The 27,857-nt window shown below is 50.8% G+C and overlaps 1 protein-coding gene across 7 annotated transcripts in view; it reads left to right on the forward strand.

Moving 5' to 3' along the window:
* FGFR1 (fibroblast growth factor receptor 1) overlaps positions 1 to 26,212 on the forward strand; it is a 50,610-nt gene extending 24,398 nt beyond the window's left edge. Inside the window, exons 3-18 of one of the 7 annotated variants that reach the window (XM_047855358.1) lie at positions 10,458 to 10,724; positions 12,060 to 12,149; positions 12,394 to 12,566; positions 15,058 to 15,181; positions 16,152 to 16,342; positions 18,302 to 18,446; positions 20,446 to 20,648; positions 21,512 to 21,657; positions 21,847 to 21,968; positions 22,440 to 22,550; positions 23,044 to 23,234; positions 23,894 to 24,016; positions 24,242 to 24,312; positions 24,618 to 24,755; positions 24,934 to 25,039; positions 25,150 to 26,212. In XM_047855358.1, coding sequence (XP_047711314.1) covers positions 10,458 to 10,724; positions 12,060 to 12,149; positions 12,394 to 12,566; positions 15,058 to 15,181; positions 16,152 to 16,342; positions 18,302 to 18,446; positions 20,446 to 20,648; positions 21,512 to 21,657; positions 21,847 to 21,968; positions 22,440 to 22,550; positions 23,044 to 23,234; positions 23,894 to 24,016; positions 24,242 to 24,312; positions 24,618 to 24,755; positions 24,934 to 25,039; positions 25,150 to 25,326 — 2,378 coding nt within the window. In that variant the 3' untranslated portion in view covers positions 25,327 to 26,212. The remainder of the gene's footprint in view (positions 1 to 10,457; positions 10,725 to 12,059; positions 12,150 to 12,393; positions 12,567 to 15,057; positions 15,182 to 16,151; positions 16,343 to 18,301; positions 18,447 to 20,445; positions 20,649 to 21,511; positions 21,658 to 21,846; positions 21,969 to 22,439; positions 22,551 to 23,043; positions 23,235 to 23,893; positions 24,017 to 24,241; positions 24,313 to 24,617; positions 24,756 to 24,933; positions 25,040 to 25,149) is intronic. The other 6 variants (XM_047855359.1, XM_047855356.1, XM_047855357.1 and 3 more) reach the window with 6 other exon arrangements.
* The last annotated feature ends 1,645 nt before the right edge of the window (positions 26,213 to 27,857 follow it).

A 27,857-nucleotide genomic window follows, 5' to 3' on the forward strand; every position in this document is an offset into this window, starting at 1 on the left:
TTCTTCCCTGAATCTGCCAAGGCCGGATTCCTCTGGTGCCAAATGTGAACCCCGGTGACACCAACTTCTAGGAACTGTGAGCTTAGACCGCCCTTCCCCGTAGCTGCGGGGCACCTCCCTTTGCTCTGGGGTGAGTGGGCTCTGTGCTTCCTGCGCCTCATAAGTGAACTTGCCTCAGAGCAGCTAAGGTAGGCGGGAGAGAAGCATCGCGTACTGACAGTTGCTTTGGGAAATGGGGATAGGAAGAGATTTCTTCAGGCTCTATCCGTAGTGTGTCAGTAAATATTTGGCGAGAGAGCTTTTGCTGGCAGAGAGGAAGAAGGGAAGTTTCTTTTAAAACAGCTCTCGGGCACATTCCTTTGTTAATCACTTAATTACGGTCCTTCTCCCCAATGGGTGAGCGCTTTGCCCTTGATGGGAGGTAGAGGGGACGTGGGGGACACGGGTGCTGATGGGGGCACAGTCCTCAGGAGGGGGAAAAAAAAACTACAGGTACGAGGAGGCACCACATAGAACCCATAGAACCCGGCGCGTGGGCTCGAATCCTGGACTCCATCCTGACTCTCATCTGGTTGAAAGTTTACACAGACCTCGCTGGGCTCAGGGCGCTCTCGGCTGGGGTCTCCCGAGTGGGGTTCTGCGTGCCTGGGCCTCCTCCTGCCCAGATACTGGGGAGCTGTTTTGGGGGGTCTTGGGGCGAGCGCGAGGCCCCGCGCTGAGGCTTTGGCCAGCGCAGGCGGCTCTGCACTAAATTACAGTGACGAGGTGGGACACACAAAAGACCAAAATCTTTTTTTAATAAAAACAAAACAAAACTCCGGCCCCAAGCCCCTGGGCTGCTGAATGGCGATGGCTTCCTGTCAGGATTAGCCGGGCCGCCTGGGCCTGTGTGCACTGCCTTTCTCCTCAGGAAATACCTTTAGTAAGCCCCGGTGGGGTCCCCATGGCAACGCGCGAGGGGACCTGCTGACAGAGGCCATTCAGCCCGCCATTGTTCCTCGGCCCCTTTGTTGGGAGCTGTATTGCTGCCCCTCTGGCAAACACAGCAGTTTGCACCGTTTTGTCAGGCTGAATGTGGAGTTTTTACATTTTAATGGGTTCTTCTGGCAGTGGCCCATTTGCATGCAAAATGTTCCCTCGTACTTCTTTCCCTTTTTTTCTATTAAAAAAAAAAAAAAACCTACACTCCAAATCTCCTGGGTCGGTGGGGGGACTGGTGAATGCAGCCGGATCAGGGTGTCCGACCCTGCTAATTGATTTGGTGTTCTGCCTCCCCTATCACACATGCCTGCGCTCCCCATTTCTGCAGCTTTCACTGTATGTTGGGGATATCGTGGGCACAGGGAATCCTGTATCTTTAGGGCTTCCTCTCTGTACCCCTGCTTGTAGGAGGATAGTCATTCCCTGGGATTTCAGTGAGATCCCCACTCTGGCCTGGCCTTGCCAGACTAAAGTAAGTTTTCAGTTCCATTTCAAAGCCAAAATAACGTAATAAAAAACCTCTGCAGAGGGCTCCCGGAGCCCTGCCGCGCTGTTCTGTGTTCCTTTTAAGTTGCCTTCAAAGCCACCCGGAGTTCCTCCCCCACCCACAATTGCCCCCTCATTTATCTCTGGGGAGTTTGTGCCAAAACTGTAAACATTCCTGGACCACCAGTTCCCCCATGTTACCGAAGAGAATGGGCCGTTCTCCCCTAATTTTCTTAACCCAGAAATCCAAAATCAAAAGGATTTCATAAGGATGACAGCAATCACGACCTCGAGACAACAGGTCTGGACTTTGTTAAGGGCTGGTTATCCTTTGGAATGTAGGATGTCGATGACACCACTCCTCATCACAGAGGGTAGAGAAGATGCATATTTATGGGACCAGCCCACAACCAAGCAGCATGAATAAGCACAAGATAAAGTCGTGAAAATCCATAGGTCCTAGGAAGGCACATTAAGAATAGGACGAAGATTGGAGTTGGGGGTGTCTCATAAGAGTGAGTCTTAAAGTCTTAGAGGAGTGAGGGAGAGAGCGGAGAAAGCAAAAATAAGAGGGCCAGGGAGGGCAGTGGCTTGGCCAAAGAGGCTAGGAGATTGGACAGCTGAGGTTGGGAGGTGTGGTTGAGGGGCTCCAGATGGTGGAGGAGGAGGAAATAAACCGAGGTCCCCAGGAGTGTGAGGGCATGGAACGCAGGGCGCCCAGGCAGAGAGGTCAGGGCTGGAGAGCTGGGGGCAGTCGGATGTGTGACCAGGAGAACTGGCCCCTGTGCCTGATGTTCTTAATCTTCCGCAGCAGAGTCAGGCAGAGGTCATCAGAGGTCATCAGCTCCTCTGTAAACTGTATTCAGAGGTGAGGGTCTTAGGGCAAGAGAAGGTGTCAGGTGACCCAGAATTGAGCCAGGGACACAGTGAGGGAGGGACTGTGCTGTCCACCTGTGGCCAAAGCCACAGTAAGTACCTCAAGTGGGTCACCTGTCACTGTCCCAAGTGCTGAGTGGAAAGTGTGACACTGTGAAGGGGCCCAGGCCCTGGCAGACCCAACATCAAGAGCCAGCGCTGATCCCTGTTTTGTGACTTTGAGAGAAGTCCTTCAATCTCTTTTTTTCTTTTTCTTTTTTTTCTTTTTCTTTCTTTTCTTTTTGTATTTAGATGGGAATGAACACCAATAACACGAACATGAATTAACATGCCTTTTGGAGTATCAAGTGCCATACCAAAATAGGGCATTATTCTTAGTCCCAAGCCTGCCCCCACCCCCCATTTTCTCACTTGCCAAATGTGCACATTGACACCTGCTCAGCTTTAGAGGGTAGATGAGTGTGGACAGAAAAATGCATATATCAGTTAAAAAGCCCTAAAGTGTAAGGTAGAAGTGGTGAACTGGAGGGAATGAGAAGACAGGGTAAGGTCAAAGCAGTCAACTTCAGAAGCTCATACGAGGAAGTAGGAGACATGAGTGCCGTTAGGATAAGGGTTTCGGTCACTTTTCAGAAGTCAGGGATTGCAAAAGCAAAGTGAGTGTAGGGAATATTTTTCAAAGTGATAGACATGGGCTCTGGACATGTGTGGACTCTGGAGAGCCAGGCCGCCCACTTTTGAATCCCAGCTTGGCCACTTACTAGCTAGGTGGGCCATCTTGGACAAATACTGGATCTCTTTGTGCCTCTGTGTCCCCTCTATAAAACGAGGGTAATAGTGGTACCTACTTCACGGGGTTGTGGTGATTAAATGTGCTTGGCATGCGGGGAGCTTCCGTGTCCATAGGGTAGAGATCATAATAGTATGTACCTTATAAGGGATGGAACGAGAGTCTGTGTTAAAAGCTTACAGTAAGCGCGCTGTAAATATCGGCCTGTATTAATTAGCATGATCGTTTTCAGCATTGTTTATGATCCCAAGATAATATAGGGGAAAGCACATAGTAAATTGCAAAGTGCTATGCAAATATGTTGTTATTCTTCACCGGGTTCATATTAAGTTGTGAAGTTTGGAGATGGATAACTCAAACCAAATTGGCTGTTATGGGACCAGAGCTGGTAAAGTGGCATTTCAAAATACATTTTCAGGTGTGTTTGTCTGTGGCAGGAAAGGTCTGCATTCTTGGTCTGCAGAGAAATGTGTTCCCTGGGACTTCTTTAGTGCTTCTGTTCTTTCTATTACCCACCTCACAGGTTAGAATCATTATTTTTTGCTATTTTCTGCCGTGAACCTCTGGTCCAGGCAGGCCATACGCTCTAACCTCGTCTCCTACTCTCCTTCATCTCCAGGCACATCCCATCCTTTTCTGCTCCCCCCAAAGTTTATACTCCCAATCTTAATTCTTTTTTTTTCTAAGTTTATTTATTTATTTTGAGAGAGAGAGAAAGAGAGAGAATCCCTAGCAGGATCTGAGCTGTCAGTGCACAGCCTGACACAGGGCTTGAATTCATGAACCATGAGATCATGATCTGAGCCAAAAGTCAAGAGTCGGATGTTTTACCATCTAACTAATGAGCCACCCAGGTGCCCCTCCCCATCTAAATTCTTTTTTTTTTTTTAATGTTTTTATTTATTTTTGAGAGAGAGAGAGAGAGGCTGGGGTAGGGGCAGAGAGAGAGGGAGAATCTAAAGCAGGCTCCAAGCTCTGAGCTGTCAGCACAGAGCGCATCTCAGGGCTGGAACCCACAAACCGTGAGATCATGACCTGAGCCAAAGACGGACGCTTAACCAACTGAGACACAAAGGAGCCCCTCCCCATCTAAATTCTTAATTTTTTCCTCCCCTTTCCCTACCAGTATGTCCAGCCTCTGCTGTGAACACTGCTATCTGCTCTGACCACCAATACTTTTTTTGTTTAAGTTCTGTAACCTCAGAGGCTGTGTTGGATTGCCTGTACTGGGTTCTCATGTTCTTCTCCAGTTGTCTCATGTTGCAACACAAAATGCCTCATCCGTGTCAAGGTGTTGTGTAAATCTTACCACCCTGGTTAGAGCAAGGCATAGGTTTGCTCCTTTGTTTAATCCATGTCTTTTCCTTGCACGGTAACCAGGGCTCACAGAAAGCACCCAATGACAGCTATTTTGAAGAAAGCTCCCTGTCTTCTCCTTGAATTTTGGGGGACTAGGGTCTCATCTTCTCATAAGAATGACAAATTTTGTATGGCTTTGGGCCTCCTTGGAGACTGCATTCCTCCCCCTTGCACAGTGTCTGCTCATGGCTGGTGGGAGACTCAGATTTAGAATCAAGAACTTGGATCTAATCCGATGTACCCAGGGCAGAACTGCCTGCTGGAGGACAGTGGCAGATTTCTGGCCAGTCGTGCCACAAGCAAAATGGTACATCCTATTGGTTTGTTGGGAATTGCAAAGCCCTGGTATTTTGGAGAAATGTAGGAAGCGATGGGAGACTCAGGAGGGCTCCATTAGCATTAATCATGTTCCTAGACCTGAGAGCACCATGGAAAACACTGCTCCCCTTTCTAGCTGCTTCCCTGAGGACTATGAAAAAGTGTGGGTCCCTGATGTGCTCCTACTTTTCCCTGGGGAATAGAGAGGCTCTGTTAGAGAAGTAGGACAGGATTGATGATTGGTGTAGGAATCCCTTCCACTCTCACTAAACCAGGTACTGGATCGAGCCTGCACAGCCTTCCACAGTGCACCTGCCATCCACACTGTCCCAGGAACCTGCCTCAGGACCAGAGGCCTCCTCAGTCTCCCAGACAGCCTTTGTTCGCTCCTGTTTTCTGAAGAGTTGGCCAAGGTGTTGGCAGCCTTAATCCTCTGGGGATATTCAAGTCAAGCCCTAACCCTACCCCTAACCTTCCTGCTCCCAGTGATGAGAAGAGTGACCCCATGCTGTGGGCATCAGAACACAATGCATCTTTTTCCACAGTGTACTTTGAACACATTGCACGTAGGGCCCGTAAGAGTGGATGTTGTTATCTGACTCACAGCCAAACACCTTCATCCTCAGGCTAGGTCATCACAGAATCCAGATACCAAATGTCCTCTAGCCTCCATTTCCCACCTAATCTCTAAGGAAACAAGAGGCAGAAAGCAAGTGTTCTGGCTTGCTGCTTCCCTCACAGCATCCCCATTCCAATTAACCAGGTTCTCCAAGAGTTGGAATGTTGGTTTCAAGTGGCCAAGCAATACACTTGGCTTTCTTTTCTTCGTCTTTCATGGCCAGCCCAATAAAGGTGTCAGCTCCTTTCTTGCTACCTGACAGCCAACAACAAATATAGCCCTGGCCTGCTGGCCTTGACCAGAGAATAGTCCGCTCAGATGGAGCACAGATATAAGGGCCTTTCCCAGTGGGGACATAAATGGAGGACACTACCAAAACCAAAAGGAGAATAGAGAGTAGTGACTGAATTGTTACATTGAGCAGTGATGCCCTTGCATCAGCCACCACACATAGGACTTCCCAAGGCCAGGACCGCTATTGAGGGCAGTGATGCAGACAGGCAGGGTCCGGTAAACCAGCGAGTGCTTTGTTACCTTTCTGTCACCTAGAAGAAAGTGGCATTATCCCTGCTTTATAAATAGAGACATTGACACACATCCAAGAGCACTATTAGCCATGAAAAAAAAAAAAATACACTCTAAACCCAAGAGCCGTAGGCTGAATTTTGGCCATAAGCTAAATTCAGTTCAAGACCTATTGGGTATTTTCGGCTTGTGACATTGTTAGGCACTCTGGAAAAATTATAATAAGCAGTTCTGCTCTGAATTGCTTTCTGTTTCTTAGGAGAGGAACACAGGGACACTTGTGACTCTTAGGAAACAACATACCCAAGTGTGCATCAACCAATGGATGGATAAATAAAATGTGGTATATCCATACAATGGAATATTATTTGGCCATTAAAAGGAATGAAGTAGTGAGACATGCTACAGCATAGAAGAACGTTGAAAGCATTAGGCTAAATGGAAGAAGGCAGTCACAGACCATATAATGTAGGATTCCATTCATATGAAATATCCAGTATAGGCATATCTATAGAGATGGAAAGCATCAAGCTTCCTAGGCTGAGGGAAAGGGTAGGAGATGGCATGTGACTGCCAGTGGGTATGGAGTTTGTTTTGGAGATGATAAAAATGTTCCAAAGTTAGGGGTGCCTGGGTGACTCGCGTCTGACTCTTGGTTTCAACACAGGTCATGATCTCTCAGTTTGAGCCCACCATCGGGCCCTCTGCTGTCTGTGCAGAGCCTGCTTGGTATTCTCTCCCTCTCCCTCTCTCTCTGCCCCTCCCCAGCTTGGGCTTGCTCTCTCTCTCTCTCTCTCTCTCTCTCTGTCTCTCAAAATAAATAAACTTAAAACAAAAAAAAATTTTTTAAGTTCTAAAGTTCAATTGTGAGGGCGCCTGGGTGGCTCAGCAGGTTAAATGTCCAGCTTCAGCTCAGGTCGTGATCTCATGGTTCATGAGTTCAAGCCCAGCCGGCATCATGCTCCATGCTGACAGTGTGGAGCCTGCTTGGGATTCATTCATTCATTCATATTCATTCTCTCTCTCTCTCTCTCTCTCTCTCTCTCCTTCCCTCCCTCCCTCTCCCCCCTTCTCTCTGCCCCTCCCCTGCTCTCATCCCCCCCACTCAAAATAAATTAAATAAATAAGTAGACTTTAAAGTTAGATTGTGGTGATGGTTGCATAACTCTGTGAATATACTAAAAAAAATCGAATTATGTGCTCTAAATGGGTGAATTTTCTGGTATGTGAATATATCTCAATAAAGATGTTTAAAAAAGAAACAAGATGGTATGTGATCAAGTGTGAATTTGTGTGGTTTGTACAGTATGTTTTACAGACAGTTGGGGTGGCAACACTAGGGACAAGAGGAGGCTTCCTGGCTGGCTTTGATGGTGCACTTTGAGCAGTGGCGGGGTGGAGGGGGGGTGACTAGAGAATCACAACGCTGACAGTCTTGAGCAGAAGTAAGTTTTGTTGTGAGAGAAGAATGCAGTTGGGCTGGAGAACAACCAGCCTTGAAGCGGAGGGTGGGGAGAAGAAGGCTGCGTGGAGAGGTGGGAACAGATTGTCAATGAGCCTTGAATGCCAGGCAAGGATTGTGATTTAATCCTATACACAGTACAGGATCTTGATCAGGAGAATTAAGGGACAGAACTCCAGAGGCAGAGAAAAGAAAGGTGGTCCTTGAGGCTATTTATTTATTTATTTATTTATTTAACAAATTGCTTCAATCTTGTTTTTTGTTTTTTGTTTTTTTAATTTATTTACTCTTGAGAGGGGTGCCTGGGTAGCTCAGTTAGCTAAGCGTCCAACTTCTGCTCAGGTCATGATGTCATGGTTCATGGGTTCAAGCCCTGCATCGGGCTCTGTGCTGACAGCTCAGAGCCTGGAGTCTGTTTCAAATTCTGTGTCTCCTTCTCTCTCTCTGCCCCTCCACCGCTCATGCTCTGTCTCTGTCTGTCTGTCTCTCTCTCAAAAATAAAACAAACATTAAAACGAAATTTAAAAAAATGTTTTATTCTTCAGAGAGAGAGCAACAGAGAGAGAGAGAGAGAGAGAGACTCTCCCAAGCAGGCTCTGCGCTGTCAGTGTGGAACCTGATGTGGGGCTTGAGGCCATGACCCTGGGATCAAGACCTGGACGCTTAACCAACTGAGCCACCCAGGTGCCCTGAGACTTTCTATGTATCCTGTAGAAGTTTTGTGTGCACATCCTAGTTAGAACAAGCGGGGAGTCAGGGCTCCAAGCTAGAATCAGCCAGAGTGGTCTCAGTAGGGCCAGTGACCCTTTGCTTTCTCTGGGGGGGAATGCCCGTGTTTTCCTCACTACCTTTTTGTTCCTAGACCTATCAAAATAGGCTGTGATGCCAGAGGCTAAGAATTCGAGTTTACGGAGTTTACTGTTTGACCAATGGCTTGTACAGAATCACGAGCTGCAAAATATTTAATCAGTGAGGTCACCTGAGGGAACAGAGGTTTGATCAATAGGAGTGTCTGCTGTTTCCCTTAAGGATCAAGTCTGAACTGCTTTTCTTCCCCCTTCTTTTGGCAAAACCACAATCCATTAAAAATGGAAAGAATAACTTTTTTTTAAGACCCACAAAAGCTTAATCAGTTATGTGGTCTGCTCACCTTTGTGGGGTTCCTCTTGACCCAATTCACAAAACTATAAATGAATGCTAGCCTAGTGGCTTTCAAACCCTTTTGCAGCAGCACCTCCCCCTTTCGATGACTCAGTATTTACCCAGTATTTAAGACAGCCCTTGGGTTGCAAGAGGGTCAGGGACGGCAGCCTTGGCCCCTCTGAGGACGATGGCTATTAGCTGGTAGTCACTGGTGCCATCTGACGCCCAGGGTGGTCATTTCTTCATTTGTAAGGTTTGGCACCTGGGTAGCACTTCAGAAGGAGTCGGTTACGGTGAAGGTGGTAAAGGAGAAAAGGGAGTTTAGAAAGGAAGATGGTGAGGAAACCATGCATTTTCCAACAAGTGTTCATTGGGCAACTGTTGCGTGCCAAGTACTGTACTGGGTGTTGGGCATTTTAAAAGTAAATATGACACATCCCCACCCTCACAACTCAGTCAAGAAAGGGGACTGTCCTTCAGTGTGACGAGTGCAGTGGGAGAGCACCTGCCCCAGCCTGGGAGTCACAAAAGGCTTTGAGGCAGAGTCCCCAGCCAGCCAGAGAACTGGAAGGTAGCTGAGAGCCAGGCAGGGCACGGGCCCTGAGGGCAGTGGGGTGCAGGGATGGGAGAGCGTGTTTCAGAGGCAGGTGCTTTGGGGACCTGCAAGGAGCCCCAGCTGGGCCTCTGATGGTTAACCGAGGGGTGAGAAAGAAAGAAGGCTCCCAGGGCAGTGGAGACGTAGGTCAGGTGGTAGATGTGAGCTAGAACAGGTGCACTTTTTGGTGGGGGGTGGACAGTTGGCAGAAGATGCCAGGAGGGAGCACAACTGAACATCCTGAAAGGAAACAGAAACTGCATTTCCCCCTAGTTGGTAAAGGGGAGCTGCTCAAGAGCGGGTCACAGTCAGGGATGGTGGACTCTGAGTGTGCTTGGCTTCTGGCCTTCACTGTCAGTGCGGGTGCCCAGTTGCTGGTTGTGAGGATGGATGGGTAAACGGGTTGTATCAGATCTGTGAGCCGTGGGGCACTCAGGATCCAGGGAAAGAAAGGTGAGGAGGAATGGATGTGTGTGACCATGTGTTGGGGGAGGGGAAGCGGGAGGGCTTGAGGCGGGGGAGCCCTGCGGTGGGATGAGGAGAAAGGAGCTTTGTGTGCAAGGGCTTCTGCAGCCAGAGCAAGTGTGGGCTTGGTGGCAGCTGCAGGCCTCCGTTCCTAATATAGTCAAAAGCTCCGAATCCTCTGGCCCGACACCTGTTAGCCAGAGGTTCCCCTGAGCTGACCTCTCCTTGGGCCGCCTCTCCCACATATGCATCTTATGCATCTGACTCACTGAGGGGCCAGACCCCTCCCTGCTGAATCACTTGGACTGAGGGCCCGGTTGACAAATTGCCTTCTCTCAACTTAAGTGGGGGCTGCTGGAATTTTGAGGGACAGGTTTGCTCAGCTGTTTCTACGGAGAGGCGTGAGGCTGGGCTAGCCAAAAAGAAATGGGGTGTCCTCCTGGGAAGTGGCCATCCTTGACAGAGGACTGAGCGAGTGGGAGAGGGGCAGTCTGGACACAACGAAGCCCTGGGGAGGGCCGGCCTTTCCCCGCCCTCCGATGGAGGGAAATGAAACATCAACTGCTTATTGCTGCTGTGGCTGCTTCCTGGCTTTGCCTCTTTCTTCTTCTGACCTTTGGGGGAGTGGGGCATAGCAGAAGAGGTGGGGTTCTAGGTAGCCAGCCGTTTCCCACTGACGCCTGTTCCGGTTCTCACCTCCCGGCTCTGTAGCCCCTGGGATGTTGCAGCTCAGTGCGGCTAGCTAGCATAATTCCCTTTGTCTCTCCCCCTCTCCCCTCTCCCCCTCTTCCTGTCCCATCCCTTGGTCCCCCTTCCCGGTCCCTGTGGGGGGCTGCAGCCCAGCCCTGGGGAGCCCCTGTGGAAGTGGAGTCCTTCCTGGTCCACCCTGGTGACCTGCTACAGCTTCGCTGTCGGCTGCGGGACGATGTCCAGAGCATCAACTGGCTGCGGGACGGGGTGCAGCTGGTGGAGAGCAACCGTACCCGCATCACAGGGGAGGAGGTGGAGGTGCGGGACTCGGTGCCTGCCGACTCCGGCCTCTACGCTTGCGTGACCAGCAGCCCCTCGGGCAGCGACACCACCTACTTCTCCGTCAATGTCTCAGGTTGGTAGCAAAGCCTGCCCTCCCCCTCTCCCTGGATCCACCCCTCCAACCCTCTCTGCTAGTTTCAGGGGGAGGCGAACCTCCTCCCCTTCATGATCTGCCCCCACTCTGCTTCCAAAACTGCTGCCCACTAACATTGCTCCCTGCCCGCCGCGTGGCTTAGCTCTCAGAGGGGTGACCAGGTGGGGCAGGCCTCAGGTCAGAGATCTAGGCCTCCAGGATCTGCCTCAAGTGACTGCTGATACACTTGGGTCAGCAAGACACTGATTGTTTTCCGCCACAGCTTGTCCAGATCTCCAGGTGCTACCTGGGGCTCGGCCAGCTTCCATTCTGTCATTCCCTTGCCATTCGGACTTGGTACTCAGCTTAGGGGTTAGAGCCCCAGAATATGTGGTGAGGTAGGTCCCTACTATTATGGGAAAGGATCCAGGTGCATCGCCATATTCACAGGCTTCATGGAAAACATCGGTCCTCCAGCTTCCTGAGCTGTATTAAGGGCAGCCAGGGAACCCTGGAATTCTGTGACTTTGGGAAACTGCCACTTATAGAACACGAGTTTTACAAAACTCTAGGATGAAACAAAGAAGAGTTGAAATTTTCTTGATGCCGTTTGTGCATCCCAAGGGGGAGGGCTGGGCATCTCCTCCCCTTCAGGCATCATTTAGAACCTGCCCTCATTTGAAGGACTGGAAAAAGATCTGGCATGAACCCTGATTGGTGACCACATGTGTGTCAAGCCTTTTAAAAGGGGTGGATACTTGGGGAGAAGTGTCGGCAGCTGCAGACGGTTTGGTGGGCTCCCTATCTACCCTGGGCAAGAAGGGCAGCCCCCAAACCTCAGCAGATACATGCTAGGAAAATTCCATCTGTGAGTTGTTCAGCCTCATGGCTTTAGAAATAGCTTCTCGCCATAGCGTGCCTAGATCTGTCTGGGTTTCTGAAGAAGGATACGCACAGATTCCCCTGGCTGCTAGTTCTGAGGCCCAGCACGTCTGGGTGCTACTGAGTTGAGAGAACTTCTCAACACAAGGTGTAATTAAATCCAAGAGGACCCACTGCCCCTGATGGAACTGGCTAATATCAAGGCTTGTGGACAGAAAGGGGCACTGTGTTGGGCTGGGGAAGGCGGGGGACAGGCATAGAGCATGCAGTTCTTAAACCATTTCTGTCCCACAGAGAGACTGTCACTAAGGGTGGAATGGGACTGGGGGGTTCCAGATGCATTCGTTCTGTAACTGGACTGGCCTTTATGTTGATGGCTGGCTGTTGATATGGATGGAAATCTAGTGAGCCCTTTTCCCTCGAAGGGACCTCAGTGCCCCCTTCTTCCCATAGATGCTCTCCCCTCCTCGGAGGACGACGACGATGATGATGACTCCTCTTCAGAGGAGAAAGAGACAGATAACACCAAACCAAACCGTATGCGTGAGACACTGTTTCCTACCTTACTGCCTTCGGGCCGGGCCTTGGGTTTGAGTGGGAAGGGGGAGGCTTAGATGATTGTTTGGAGAAGGGGAGAAGAGGGCACATGGGGTCATGGGATCCTTTGGGCACCCTGATTAGTGCGGGCACTGTTTACAGTGTTGGGGACACCTCCAGGTCCTGGCCTGGGCCCCTGCTCCTGAGCCTGACTGGCCCCTGCCTGTCTCTCTTGGCTTTCCCTGGGTAGCCGTGGCTCCATACTGGACATCCCCAGAAAAGATGGAAAAGAAATTGCACGCGGTGCCAGCTGCCAAGACTGTGAAGTTCAAATGTCCTTCTAGTGGGACTCCTAACCCCACGCTGCGCTGGTTGAAAAATGGCAAAGAATTCAAACCTGACCACAGGATTGGAGGCTATAAGGTACGTGTGTATGTATGGAAGTTAATGTAAGATGAATGAAAAAATCTACTTAGAAAATCCTTAATATGTGGCATTAATGGTTTAAAGTAATGCTTTCTAACTATAAAAGTAGTGTGCCTTAGAAGAATTTCAAATATAAAAACTTCAAATGAAGCTTCAAAATCTTTTCAGTCTGGGGGCGCCTGGGTGGCTCAGTTGGTTAAGCGTCCGACTTTGACTCAGGTCATGACCTCACGGTTTGTGAGTTCGAGCGCCATGTCGGGCTCTGTGCTGACAGCTCAGAGCCCGAAGCCTGCTTCAGATTCTGTGTCTCCTTCTCTCTGCTCCTCCCCCGCTTGCTTGCACACGCGTGCGCACGCGCTGTTTTAAAAAAAAAAAAAAAAACATTAAAAAAAATTTTTAATCTTTTCAGTCTTTTTTCTTATGTGTCTGGTTTTTGCATAGTTAATCGCAATGTGTGTAGAATTTCTTTCCCTTGTTAACATTACAGCACGTGTCTTCTGCCATGTGTTCGGTAGATAATTTTTCATGGCTGCACAATATTTCATTATTAAAATGTCCATAACTTGATGACATACATTGTCATACTAGTTATTTTCTGATTTTTCACTATTATGAATTATGCTGTAGTGAATATCTTTATACATAAATCTTTGTTGGTGTTTTAAAATATTCTTCCCTAAGACAGATTGCTAGAAGTGAAGTTTACTAGATCAAAGTATAAGCATTTTTTTAAGCCCTTGATGCGTATTCCCCATTACCTTATTTCCCCCTGGTAATTAGATAATTTTAATCATTTATTTTTTTATTATGTGAACATTTCTTTTTTAAAAAAAGTTTTATTTATTTTGAGAGAGAGACAGGAAGTGCATGTGTGCGCATGTGCGTGGGGGAGAGGCAGAGAGAGAGAATCCCAAGCAGGCTCTGCACCATCAGCACAGAGCCCAATGCGGGGCTTGAACTCATGAACCTGGGAGATCATGACCAGAGCCTAAATCAAGAGTTGGATGCTTAATCAACTGAACCACCCAAGTGGCCCTTTATGAACATTTCTTGAGCACATGTCTTTTCAGAAGGTGTACTGGCTGGACAAGTAGAGCTCTAAGTAAAACAGGAAGATACAAAATTTTAATTATTGTGACGTTTGCTTTAATGGAGTATGATGTAATGAGTTGGGTGTGATTTTATTTTTTTAATTTAATTTTATTGTGGTAACAATTACTTTCCTAAAAGGGAAGATTGATTCATCTTCCCATAGCCGAGTACAAGAATGACAAGCTCACCATACCTGAGCCAACAACTTAGATAGATGATGAAAGTATCTCATTGTTCTCTTGTGCATTTTTTTGCTTATTAACAAACTTAGAATTTTCATATGTTAATGAGTGATTTCCGTTTCCTGCTGTGTGAATTGTCTGTTTGTATCTTTTACCCATCTTCGTTTCTAGGAAGAACTTCATCCTAATCTCTTCTTTAGACTCCCAGATCATCCTTATATCCCATTTCACCTAGCTGCTCTTTCCCCATTAATCTTGTATAAGAAAAGCAGAGGTCCGGGGAGCCTGGCTGGCTCATTTAGTGGAGCATATGACTCTTGATCTCAGAGTTGTAAGTTTGAGCCCCACATTAGGTGTAGAGATTACTTAAAAAAGTAAAATCGTTAGGGGCACCTGGGTGGCTCAGTCAGTTAAGCGTCTGACTCTTGGTTTCAGCTCAGGTCATGATCTCACAGTTCAGGAGTTTTGGCCCCACGTCAGGCCCTGTGCTGGCAGTGCAGAGCCTGCTTGGGATTCTCTTTCCTTCTCTCTCTGCCCCTCTCCTGCTCATGCTCTCTTTCTCTCAAAATAAATAAATAAATCTAAAAAAAGTAAAATGTTTCTTAAAAATCAGGAAAAATAGGAGAAACTGTAAATTAATTTACCAGACACTTGCAAGGCACTGCCATGGTACAAGGCAGCATTCCTGCCCACAAAGAATTTCCAGTCTGGTAGGAAGGCAGATGTCCTTGAACACTGCTGCAAAAAGCAGACTGTGATCAGTGCTTCAGCAGGGCCACAGGAGTGAGAACCATTCTGACCCAGGTTGAGCTGGAGGAGATGGTTTTTGAAAGGAGGGGTCAAGAGCAGACAGGGCAGAACTCTTTGCAGGGAGCCCTTCCGGCCCAGGACACGAACAGAGGCGCAGAGTGGAAAGCTCCCAGTGCATTGGGGAGTGTGCAGGAGGCACATAGGTCCAGATCATGGATGGCCCTGGCTGTTGCGGGCAGACTTTCAGAGTTTCTCATACCCACCTGCCAGCTTGCCTGATATATTCTTTCCCCGAACTTGGACCAGGGTGGCCGTCTGCCCTGTCCTGGCTCATTTGCTGCGTGGGCCGTGTGTTCTGGGCTGTGATTGGAGGGTAAGTGGCAAAGGGTGCCAGTGCCTCCCGTGGCTTCTGCCTCCATTTTCCTCCAGACTCGCGATGGAGCTATTGGCATGTTTTCCCCCAGGTCCGTTACGCCACCTGGAGCATCATAATGGACTCCGTAGTGCCTTCTGATAAGGGCAACTATACCTGCATTGTGGAGAATGAGTATGGCAGCATTAACCACACCTACCAGCTCGACGTCGTGGGTAAGAGGGCAGTGGCAACAAGGTTAAGGAGCTTAGAGGAAAGAGCAGGGCGTTGAGAAAACAGCCGTGGGGTCCAGGTTTACTTACAGGTCATTGGCTCTGTCACCTTAAGCAGCTTTTCCATAAGTCATTTGTGCATTTTTCTTACCTGTAAATGGTTGAGAGGATTGGACAGTTCTGTGGCTCACTGTAAGGTGAAAGGTGCTGTGGCTGGTCTCCTGCAAGGGCTGCCTGGGGAGGGTGTCACGTAGCAGATACACAGGCAGCTGCTGCTGCTTCAGGGCCGGCAGCCTGCTGGGTGCATTACACCTGGCCGTTCTCACGGGCCCTGCGAGGTCCGCACTGTCACTCCCACCCTACAGAAGAGCAGACTGAGGCCCAGAATCAGAGACCTCATTAATGTAAAACTGCAGACCCGTGCAGGCCATCACAGGAAGCACTAGGAAGGACGTAGTCCCTGCCTCTAGGTGCTGTTACTGCAGCCTCTTCCTTCCGGAGACTCTGAATCTCATTCCCTAGAGATCTTAAGGTGAAGAGTTTCTCAGCTAGCATTCTGTCTTGGCTTTACAGATATGGTATAAAAAGAAGCTTCTGGTCTGAGGGGGATAGGACCTGAGATTTGGAATTGCTAGTGGACTCTTAAGTGCTGCCGGGGATGCTGTTCTTGGACCACGCTTTGAATAGCAAGTCTAAGTGACTCTCTAATTTTAGTTAGGTCTGGGAGTGTGACTAAGTTATAGGGTCTCCATTTAGGCAAGAGGGACTTCTGGTGCCTGGGAAAATGGGTCTACTGCCCTGGGGAGGAGGTTCCTAACAGCTTAAGACCTGAGGAGAGAGTGTCCCTTCTCTTCTTCCAGCTCAGGGTCAAGGGGCTAAGGCTCAGCAGAGACTGGAAATGCTCTGTCAGTATCCCAGCCAGGAGCAGGCCATGGCAGAGCCTGACGAGCCTCTCCTCTCCCTTCCTCCACAGAGCGGTCCCCTCACCGGCCCATCCTGCAGGCGGGGTTGCCTGCCAACAAGACAGTGGCCCTGGGCAGCAATGTGGAGTTCATGTGTAAGGTGTACAGTGACCCACAGCCCCATATCCAGTGGCTAAAGCACATCGAGGTGAATGGGAGTAAGATTGGTCCAGACAACCTGCCTTATGTCCAGATCTTGAAGGTAATCTTTGCCCTAGTCTCCATGGGCTGGGTCTGGGAAGGTCTCCTGCATCTCCTGGGGCCCCAGTTGCTGTGGTCAGGCTCAGCGCCGGCGATTGGGACCCATCCCTTATCCTTTTCAATAGGGACCTAGCCACATTCCCCAGAATTAGTGACAGGTCACAGAGTAAAGGTGCAATGGGAACAGAGGACAGGGGGTGGGGTGGGCATCACTAGTTTCTAAAGAGCTTTGAGAGTGACTTTGCTCAGGTTTTGGGGTCAGCTACTCAAGGAAGGCCTTTGTACTCCTGACTTAACATTGCCTGGGACCAAAGCCTTTCCAGCAAATGTCTCCCAGATTCTGCCCTATTTCCCAAGTCCTGTCCTTTCTGGCAAGTGAGTGAATGGATGATAAGGTCACGACTCTTAGGTAGAGTTGGAAAAGCAAATGCCACAGGTAAATTCTAAACAGCATCAGGAATAATGGCATTTTCTTCCTTTTTTCCTCTCAATCTCAGACTTACATTGTCCCTGAATGCTCCACTAATCCAGGGAAGGTAATTACCTAATTCCCCAGTGGATCTCGCAACAAGAAGTAACCAGAAGCTGGGAACGTGGTTTACCTCCTGGTCCCAGAGTTAGACCTCATCCTCCCCTGGCTTGGCCGTCCCAGAGTTTTACTGGCTATCCCTTTTCTTCACTATTGGTGCTGAAGCCTGCTGTGAAGGAGATGAGGCCGTGGCCTTGGCCCTTGGCCACAGTCTCCATTCACAATCCCTGGCCTAGACCTGGAGGAGTGAGTTTAACACAGAATGTTTGATTGGGGGTAGCGATTTGTTTTGTTTTGCTTAAAGCTTATTTTTCAGTCAGATGCTTTGGGCCTTGAAGTCAACTTGTTTTGTCCTACTAAAAAGAGAAATGACAAATCTCACTAACGTCTCCCTCGCCTTAGCTCCCTGGGCCTGCCTTAATGTTACATGGGAGCAAGTGTGGCCACGTCTCAGTGTTTGCCCCACTGACTGGCTTGTCGTTGGTTTGTTCTAGCATTCGGGGATTAATAGCTCGGATGCGGAGGTGCTGACCCTGTTCAATGTGACAGAGGCCCAGAGCGGGGAGTATGTGTGTAAGGTTTCCAATTATATTGGTGAAGCTAACCAGTCTGCGTGGCTCACTGTCACCAGACCTGTGGCAAAAGGTAATGGGAAGATGGATGGGGCCGTGTGCTGGGAGTTTGATTCAGGCCCCAAGCTGCTGGGGCAGATGGGGAAGCCAGCACCCAACTCTCCCTGTTATCCTGCTGTATTTCTAGAGCCCAGAGCCATGGAAAAATACCCGGCCTGGGAGGCTGCTTTGGTTTGGTACTGTGTTGGTGTCTGCTCCCTCTGTGCCTTCTGTGTCCTCCTTGGCTATGTGCGTACTTGTGGGGACAGCCTGGCTGCATGGTGAATGATGCTACAGACTGAGGTTTGAATGGTGGAGAAGGGGCCAGATGTCCCCTTGCAAACTGGCAGGCCACGTGCACGCGTGTGTGTGTGTGTGTGTGTGTGTGTGTGTGCGTGTGTGCATGTACGTGTGTGTGTACGTGTGATTGCAGCACCCTTCCATCCCTCCTGTGTGTGCCCTCTGACTTTCTTTACCAGAAACCAAACAGCACCCCCCCGCCGCCGGGCCCCATTTCTCCATGCTGCCCACTGCCCGCCCGCATGCTTGGATGGGCCAGGGGCTGCCAGCATCTGGTGAAGGGTTGTAACCAGCCAGCGTCGTCTCAGGTCTGCGGAGTCCCTCCCTCAGGGTTTCACTGTCTTCCTCTAACAGGTCTCGCTGCCTGGTGGTTTTTGTTTGTTCCTTGTTGCAAAGGAGACGCTGGGGAGCATTTCTTCCTCCGGTTTTTCCCCCCTTCTCTTCCTCCCTCCCTTCCTGTGTGTCTCTTAGAGGTCTCATGTCCTGTGCTTGTCCATTTTGCTTCCGTTGTCTCTTCTAGACTGCCGGAGTTAACACCACCGACAAAGAGATGGAAGTGCTTCACTTAAGGAATGTCTCCTTTGAGGACGCGGGGGAGTATACGTGCTTGGCGGGTAACTCTATCGGACTGTCCCATCACTCTGCATGGTTGACCGTTTTGGAAGGTATACACTGTACTTCTCCTCTCGATGTCCTGCCCTCGCCACGGGCACGGGGGGAGCATGCATTGTGGGGCTGGTGGAGACACAGAGCCAGGAGAGGTAGAGGAATGGCCCTGGCAGGTTGTCCAACCTTGAGTGTCGAATCCTCTCAGCTCACATAGGATCTGTCCTCGTTTTGCAGGAACACGGAGGCCTCCCACCTCTATGCCTGCGTCTGCCTCTCCCCTTGGCCAGTGCGATGCATGCGTGGGATCTGGAGTTAACCTGCAGCCGGGCTCTCCTGCCGGCCAGGCTCCTTCCCTCCTTGGGTCCAGCAGCCTTCCCCAATTTGTCCGATCCTTTTTTGCTGGCTCCGCAAGTCTCGGGCCCATGCCTCCCCTCAGCAAATGTAGGCATTCTGTAAAGGGGGGCTTGTTGCTTACAGAGAACAGTGCTAGCCCACCCCGCCATCCTCTGATCTTGGAGGAGAGGTTCCATCCACATGAGTGAACTTGAGCTCTGAATAAAGTAAGGCCGCCTGGGACACGGTGGTGCCCCCTTATCCTCTTGGGCTACTGACGTTTCTCCTCTCAAGAGGGGAGGTCTGTGTGTGGGGCTGGGAAGGAAGGAGCCTGCGGCCTGCTCAGGTGATGGGCTGCCCATCGCTGCTTCTCAAGTGTCCTGCACGTGGGTCTGGGGGCTGTGCCGCTCCTGTTGCCGCTGACGCTGCCCTCCTCTCTCTCCCTCCATTTTCCTCTGCCCTGCTCGCCCAGCAGGGTCTGAGAACACCCCTCCTTCAGGGGAGAAGCGTTCTGTTTTTACCCTGTCACTGTCTTTGTCCCGTGTGTGCTCCCAGTCACTTGTCTTCGTCCGTCCATACTGGGAAAAGAGAAACAGAAACACTTCCTCTTATTGTCAGCTCTGCTGTCTCCTCGTCAGGCCCTTGGGGCTCTGTCTGGGGTCACACCTAGTGCCTCTCTGGGGAGGTCCCCAGCATGCTGGCCTCTGTGGCTGGCTGGGGTCTTTGGAAGGGGAGGGTTGGGAGGAAAGCCATGCAAGGAAGAGGGGCGTTCCCACTGGTGGCGAAGGAGTGTCCTGTGAAGCCCCCGGCTTCGGCTTCGGCTTCGTATGCGAGGGAAGGGTGGGTTCAGCTGGATGGGCTTCTGTGGGAAACAGGCTGCGTTCTAAATGGAAAGTGGGAGATGACAATACAACAGTACCTTCTCCCCCCCCCCCCCCCCCCCCCCGCCCATGTCCTCGTTCAGTTTCAGGAGTTAGGGCCTGTGAGTAGAATTCTTACAAAGTGCAGCAAAGTTTACATTCTCATCTCAAGCAGCACAGACGTGGTTGGAAATGCAGTTAGTTCTGCCTATGGTTCAGCTAGGCATGTAGGTAGGAATATTTGCAGGTCTGACCTGACACAGGTGAAATAGGCAAGAGGTGAGAAATGGTCAGGACACCGACTGGGGTCCTCCTTTCCCTCCTCTCTTGTTCTCGTTATGTGAGTGTTGCTTTATGCTAGGCGCTGTGGCACGTGGAGATGAACAAGGCGCCGGGCCCCTGCCCTCAGGGTGCTCATGGGCTGTCAGGGACCAAAGACAGATGGTTCCTTGTGTCGCATGTGATAGGTGTAGGCACACAATGCTGGGGCCCTGCGGAGAAGGGCCATGTTTCCATGAGGCGACTGAGAAAGTCCTTGTTGCGTACCTGGTACCCACCGAGCCCAGTGGTTCCACTGAACGAGGCAGGCTCCTGACCGAATGAATGAGTATGGGCCTCAAGTAACAAGATGGTTCTAATCCATCCCTCTTGTGGGATCCAAGTCAGGATCAGGAAGACTCAAAGATGGTAGGATATCTGATCTGCTCCATCCTGGACCACAGTCCCAGCTAGGACCTGGCTTGGTTCATTCTCTGCCCTGAAAATTCTCAGAGGAAAGGAGATGGGGGTTGTTTTTCTTATGAAGCTGGAAGCCTAGCGCATTGCTAACACGCCCGCTAACATGGTGTTCACACTGACTCAGCCCTGGAAGAGAGGCCGGCGGTGATGACCTCGCCCCTGTACCTGGAGATCATCATCTACTGCACGGGGGCCTTCCTCATCTCCTGCATGGTGGGGTCTGTCATCATCTACAAAATGAAGAGTGGCACCAAGAAGAGCGACTTCCACAGCCAGATGGCCGTGCACAAGCTGGCCAAGAGCATCCCTCTGCGCAGACAGGTAACAGAAAGTAGATAGGGGATTTGCACACTCTATATCACCTTTCCTTCCTGTGCCCCCAGGGCTTCTCCAGGATTCTGATGCCCTGCCCTCCTCTGTCCCCAACCTACCGCTTCCAGCTTTGCTTTCTAGCTTCTGGGCCAGAGGCAGTGGAATGTCCTAAGTGTTCCAGAGTTGGGTTCCAGGCTGTGCTAGCCCATGGATTCCGTACACCTACCATACCAGAACTGAGAGCCCCCTGCTCCTCCAGCACATGGCTTGGGAGAAGGCCCTAGCCAGGCTGAATGTGCATCTGATATTGCACTTTTGAACTGTCCCTGAGGGCCAGCTACAGGTGCAAAGATACAGAGTAGAGAAGAGGGCCTGAGTCAGGTGCCAGGATGCCTCTCTCTCCTCTCCAGGATGCCACCACCCTCCTCTTGTCCAAGGAAATGGAACAGAGGGTGAAGGCGTGTGGAAGAGAGGGAACATTCATTCAGAGCGGTGCTAATTCTGGAAGGTGCTTTGGGGGTTAGGAATCCATAATTTGAGGCAGGGTTTTCACAAAGAATGGGAACAGGAATAGAATTGTGGTTGCAATAGTAAGTTATAAAATAATCAGTCTGGAAGAGGTAGACTTGGTCTGTTTGTGTTGAAGGTAAGTGAACATAGAAGGCTGGCCGGTGGCAAAAATTAGTTTTAGAACTTAGGCCTTCAGACCTTTTGTGGTCTTTCTGTCACTCTGTGTTAGAGAAGGAACATCAGATACCAGATACTTCTGCCATGTTGGTGGAAAGCCCTAAAAGTTGCAGGAACTTGCTGCTGCTGCCCAGTCCCCCCAACCCCCCACCCTATCCTCGCTAGAAGGGTGACCCCACGCTTCCCTGTAGGTGTCGGCTGATTCTAGTGCCTCCATGAACTCTGGGGTTCTGCTGGTTCGGCCCTCACGTCTCTCCTCTAGCGGAACCCCCATGCTGGCTGGGGTCTCTGAATATGAGCTTCCTGAAGACCCACGCTGGGAGCTGCCTCGAGACAGGTAATATTCTAACTTCAACTTCTGAGGAAGTTCCCTGCTTGGAGTGAAGGTATACCAGATGCCTCCAGAAATCATAGTTGACACTTCTGTTCTCAGTCGAGTGGAATATGGACAGGTGGAAAGGGGGTGCCCTCTCAAGGCCTGAACTTTACCGGTCCTGACTCACACCACCCTTTGTTTTCCTAAAAGGCTGGTTTTAGGCAAACCCCTGGGAGAGGGCTGCTTTGGGCAGGTGGTGTTGGCAGAGGCCATCGGGCTGGACAAGGACAAACCCAACCGTGTGACCAAAGTGGCTGTGAAGATGTTGAAGTGTAAGTGATGATTCTGTCCTTGCAAAAACAATCCCTTCCTTTTCCGAGCAAACTGTTACCTCGGGCCAAATAGAACACACTCTCCGGTGCTCTTTCACCGTCCACACCGGCTGCACTGCCTGCTTGGCGTCTCCTGGGAGTGGAGGGGCATTCCATACCCCGAGATTGCCATGATCTCACTTTGTTCCTCGGCGTCAGTCTGGGTGGTGGCCAGGTGTTTATTCTAGATCTCGCTGCCGGCTGGTTTTTCTTATCATATCCTCCGTCCCACTCGTTAGCACATACTGCCAACAACCGCTCTCAGAAGAGGGAAGGGAAAATAGATTTGGGTGTGAAACAGGGAGGAGAGAAGCCAGTCCGGAGGACAGGGACTCCTGGAGCATACACCTCATCCCCTCCCCCTTAGCTTTCCTCCTCTTGTCCTCCTTCCCACATAAATGGGTCTCATGCCCTTCTGGTTTATGTGTAAAGCGGACGCAACAGAGAAAGACCTGTCAGACCTGATCTCAGAAATGGAGATGATGAAGATGATCGGGAAGCACAAGAACATCATCAACCTGCTGGGGGCCTGCACGCAGGACGGTAGGCGCTAAGCCAGGCGGGCTCTCCCACCCCAGCCGGGAACCCGGGCCTCCCACGGATAACAGTGTCTGTCGGGGAGGAGATCACGAGCTGGGGGTATCAGTGAGCAGGCATCTCAGCTACACTGAGGGAACGGGGGCCAGCTTAGCAGCAGTTGGGAGTTACCTCTCGGGGGCTGGCCTTGTGCCTGTTGGTGCTCATCTGAGAACAGTGTGTGGATAGAACCAGGTGAGTCCTTGTGGTCTCAATTAGGGCTCTTACCTCCCTCCCCCAACCCAGCTTGGCTCAGGAACTTCCTAGTGTATGCTAGGAAGAACCACTTCCCTAGCTTTCTTTGGGTAGTGGACTGAATTTCCCAGGCTCCCTAGAGGTGCAGTTAGGATTGGAGGACAGACACATGGTGTGCAGTTGGGGGTGGGGTTTCCTCAGGGTGGAGCTGACCCAGAGCACCTGCCTGCCCACCCTGATGGCCTGTCCATCCCCGTGCTCCCAGGTCCTTTGTACGTCATCGTGGAGTATGCCTCCAAAGGCAACCTACGGGAATACCTGCAGGCCCGGCGGCCCCCGGGGCTGGAGTACTGTTATAACCCCAGCCACAACCCAGAGGAGCAGCTCTCTTCCAAGGACCTGGTCTCCTGCGCCTATCAGGTGGCCCGAGGCATGGAGTATCTTGCCTCCAAGAAGGTGTGGCACCTGAAGGTTCCCCTGGGTGAAGTTGGGGTGGGAACAGAGCCCTCCTTGCACTCCAGTTGATGACTTTTAATCCTCTGGTGGGGTCGTAGATGTCTGCAGCACCGCTTCCCTGTGCTGTCTGCGGCTCTCATGGACATCGTCAGGAGAGCCTGGTGGCCTTCTGGTCAGACGGGATAAAGTTCTGATCCGTGCACACTGCTCCTTTTCTGTGCAGCTACTTATGTATCTCCAAATGTAGAGTAAGAATGGGGAGTCCTATGTTGTGGGTAAAATGAAGTCGTTCATGATAGTGTTAACTACAGTTCTAGTGCTTGGTAAACGGATGCTTTGTTTGAGAGCACACACCTACACAGACTGGACAGAAGCGTCCAGGTTCTGCCTTTCCAGGTGCGAAGGAGACCCATGAGGAGGGTTTGCTCAAGTGACTGAGAGGCCTGGAGCTGGAGGTGTTCGAATGGCTGACTTTGAAGTGGAGCAGAGGGACCTCCTAACAGTGAACTAGAATGGTCAGGGGGAAGTGGTGTGGCAGGAGAAGGCCTGTAAAGGCACCTGGGCCACCTGCCTGCTGCAGCGTCACGGCTGGGCCAGAGGCTGACCGACTGCTGGGCACTGTCAGCCCCTCACCTGCATCCCACCTCATCTCTGCACAGTGCATACACCGAGACCTGGCCGCCAGGAACGTCCTGGTGACAGAGGACAACGTGATGAAGATCGCAGACTTCGGCCTCGCTCGGGACATCCACCATATTGACTACTATAAAAAGACAACTAATGTAAGTGCTGAGGACGGAACTGGGCGCTGGTCCTCGGCCCAGGCCTCTGCCCTGTTAGGCTTCCTCCTACTTACATCTCCTGGCTGTGACCCAGCGCAGGCAGCCCTGCTTGAGAAGCAGTGTGCTGGGATGAGCCGAGCGTGTGCCCCGTCCTGTGTGTGCCCCTGCTGGCCCCCATGCTGCCCTGTCCTGGGCCACCCCCAACCTCCCTCGTGCTGCTTGCAGGGCCGGCTCCCTGTGAAGTGGATGGCACCCGAGGCCTTGTTTGACCGGATCTACACCCACCAGAGTGACGTGTGAGTTTGAAAGAAGCGATTGCCGGGGATATTTGGTATAGAGCATGCCCCTCTGGATGGGGGGTGGGGGGGTCCTCTTTCCATCTCAGAACGGAAGGAAACATTGTATGTGCGCACCTACTCTGTTCACTCAGTAGAGGTTGAAAGGCCAGTCTGTTCTCCAGCACTGCCCTTGGCGTCCCCCTGAAGAGTTTGTGCTCCAGGAGGGTGGGTTCAGGATGACGTGCTGGTGGAGAGATGGAGAGGGTTCTAGGCTGCCCGAGTTCTGTGCCCATAAGACCCAGTGGCTCTGTGCTCACCCACAGCTGGTCTTTTGGGGTGCTCCTGTGGGAAATCTTCACTCTGGGAGGCTCCCCGTATCCTGGCGTGCCTGTGGAGGAGCTTTTCAAGCTGCTGAAGGAGGGTCATCGAATGGACAAGCCCAGTAACTGCACCAATGAGCTGTAAGCATGGGAAGACACTTGAGGTCCTGAGCCAGGCCCTGGGGACGAAGGGGAGAAGAAAGGGGTTTAGGTAGATCAAGTAGCCCTTCCTGGTCGTTCCTCCCATGGCCCCTCGCTGTGAGCTCTTTAATCTGTCTGCACATGTCCTTCCTCCCCTGACTCAACAATCCTGTCCCAGATACATGATGATGCGGGATTGCTGGCATGCAGTACCCTCTCAGAGACCTACCTTCAAGCAGCTGGTGGAAGACCTGGACCGCATTGTGGCCTTGACCTCCAACCAGGTGAGGCAGTCCTATCCTAGACCTTCAGCCACCATCAACTAGGTGCATGTCTGTGAATGAACACTACCACAGGGAGGAGAGTGCCGGATCTTTTGTGTCTCCTTTCACAGGAGTATCTGGACCTGTCAATGCCCCTGGACCAATACTCTCCCAGCTTTCCCGACACCCGAAGCTCTACCTGCTCCTCAGGGGAGGATTCCGTCTTCTCTCATGAGCCGTTGCCTGAGGAGCCCTGTCTGCCCCGACACCCAGCCCAGCTTGCCAATGGCGGACTCAAACGGCGCTGACTAGCACCCCAGTTCCCATCCCCCAACTCCATCGTCAGCTGTAACCCTCACCCACCCCTCCCTGCGGGACTCACTGCCTTCCCCTCTGCCCCTTTCCTGCTGGCAGGAGCCGGCTGCCTACCTGAGGCCTTCACCCCATGGAGTTCACCTCTCTTCCTCCTCCTCGCAACCTGCTTGTGAGAGAGAAGAGCAGAGAGGCAGGTACTTGCTCATGGCCACTTCGTTCCCTCCCAGATGTTGGACCAAGACCCTCCCCACCACCTGGCACTGCCTGGAGGTCTGGGGAGTGGGAGATGAGCAGGCGTGCAGGCGAGAGCTGACTGAGCTTTCCCATGTTGGTTTTGTCTGCTTCGAATAACCCGTAAGCCTGAGTTCCGGTGGCGGGGGCCTCATCCTCATGGCCACCGCGGTAGTGAGGGGAGGTCCGTGCTCCAGGCCTCGGCTGAAGGCAACCTCTGCTCCAGATAGATGGTGCCAGTGGCTTATTAATTCCGATACTAATTCGCTTTGCTGACCAAATACCTGGTACCAGAGGATGGGGAGGCAAAGGCTGGGAGCAGTGTCGTGGCCCTGGGGCCCAGCCCCAAACTGGGGGCTTTGTACATAGCTATGAAGAAAACACAAAGTGTATAAATCTGAGTATATATTTACATGTCTTTTTAAAAGGGTCGTTACCAGAGATTTACCCATTGGGTAAGATGCTCCTGGTGGCTGGGAGGCATCAGTTGCTATATATTAAAAACAAAGAAAAAAGAAAAAAAAGGAAAATGTTTTTAAAAAGGTCATATATTTTTTGCTACTTTTGCTGTTTTATTTTTTTAAATTATGTTCTAAACCTATTTTCAGTTTAGGTCCCTCAATAAAAATTGCTGCTGCTTCATTTTTATATGGGCTGTGTGACGAGGGAAAGAATGTCAGCTGAAAAGGAGTGAGCCTAATGGGGCCCTGGGGCTGTGTCTGTGCAGAGGGCGCCACAGGTTCCCTGCAGTTCCCTCCTAAATCTCTTCCCCTCGGGTCCTGCACCGAGACCTCCGCCACAAACCTCCTACCCCTCCGATGCTTTTGGAAAGGCATCGATGTGTGTGTAATGGGCAGGAACCTCCCATCAGTGCACCAGAGGTGCTGGGCCCGGAGCCAAGGCCCCACCGCCCTCAACCACAGATCGTTTCCTCAGAGGAAACTGATGGGGTTGGTGGGGTTGGAGGGTCAGAGGGGGAGCTGGGGGCCTCCCTGGGAAATAGCCAAGAGGTAGAGCTAAGTGATTAAGAGGAGAGCTAAGGATTACTCCACCAAGGGCCTGCAGAAACTCAAACCCAGATATACATCTACCCCTTTATGTGGGTGTGGTTTTGTCTGTGCTTCTATATGGGGGAAAGCTTGTCACCTAAGATCAGCTTTACATTCGGGTCCCTTGCTTCATGTTTCCTGGCTTACTCTGTTCATGGCGGTCCCCCACATCGTGCTTCCTGTGTCTGTGACTGACTTCATGTGTTGGAACTACCACAGATCTTGGCTTTCTATAGTTCTTCCTGTACAAACTCCACCCCATCCCCCAGGAAAGGGAAAAAATTCTCTGAATGTTTGGATTTTGGCTGCTTGGAAATTTACTCTCTCTGCCACCTGCTGGTTATTGCTGCGTTCCACGCGTGGATCCCTGCTCCTCGGAACGTTAGCACTCAACCTGCTACCACTCGGCCTCTATACCCAAAGCTTACTCTTTGCTGGATTATTGCTAAATACAAAAAGAAGGTTCGATTCACTTTCATTTCTGCAGGGCAAACAGGATTGCTGCTTTAAGTCTCCTTTCTAAGCTAGCTATGTTTTGGCAGCTGCGGTGTTGGCCACTATTGTGTAAAGTTCTCTCTTATCCTTGTGTCTCTCTGTAAATATGCGTCTGTCAACATGTTACAGTTTGTGTTTATGCTTAAAGAAGGCGTAATTTGGTGCAAAGAGCCAGGAAATGAATTTCTGATCTTAAAACCATTTGCTTTGAGACCTTAGAGTGGTGTCTTTCCTTGTAAAGTACAGATAATTTCTGCCTTGGCCCTCCCTCGAAGCAATGTTATGTGAGTGGATGGAGGACCTGTGAAGAGCTTCAGATGCCTTTGGGAAAGGTGCCAGAGAAATAGAAGGCACTGTTATGATAACCGTGATGTCCTTGCTGTTACTACTCAAAATCACCCACAGATTTCCCCAGAGACTGAGCTAGCTGTCAAATAAAAGATAGTAAAATTGACCGGAGAGAAAATGAAGTGGCCATTTTGCTTAGATAACCAGATTGGGTCTCCTGAGGAAAGGAATCCAGTTTATCTAATGAAGACGTCGTGCTGTCAAGGCACTGAATCTCTGGTTTCCTGAGGGTTAAAAGATTAGGGCCTGGGACCACCACAGCATTCATCAATACTGCCTTTCCACCTTTTCTAATTGCCACAGACTGAGGGTCATCAGTCCCTCGGTACCACTAATGTACGATATCGATCTCAAGTAAGAAAGATGGAACCTCAGGAAGCAAGAAATCTGTCTCGATGACC

The sequence above is a fragment of the Prionailurus viverrinus genome, chromosome B1, assembly GCF_022837055.1.
Source record: "Prionailurus viverrinus isolate Anna chromosome B1, UM_Priviv_1.0, whole genome shotgun sequence".
NCBI classification, from domain to species: Eukaryota; Metazoa; Chordata; class Mammalia; order Carnivora; family Felidae; genus Prionailurus; species Prionailurus viverrinus.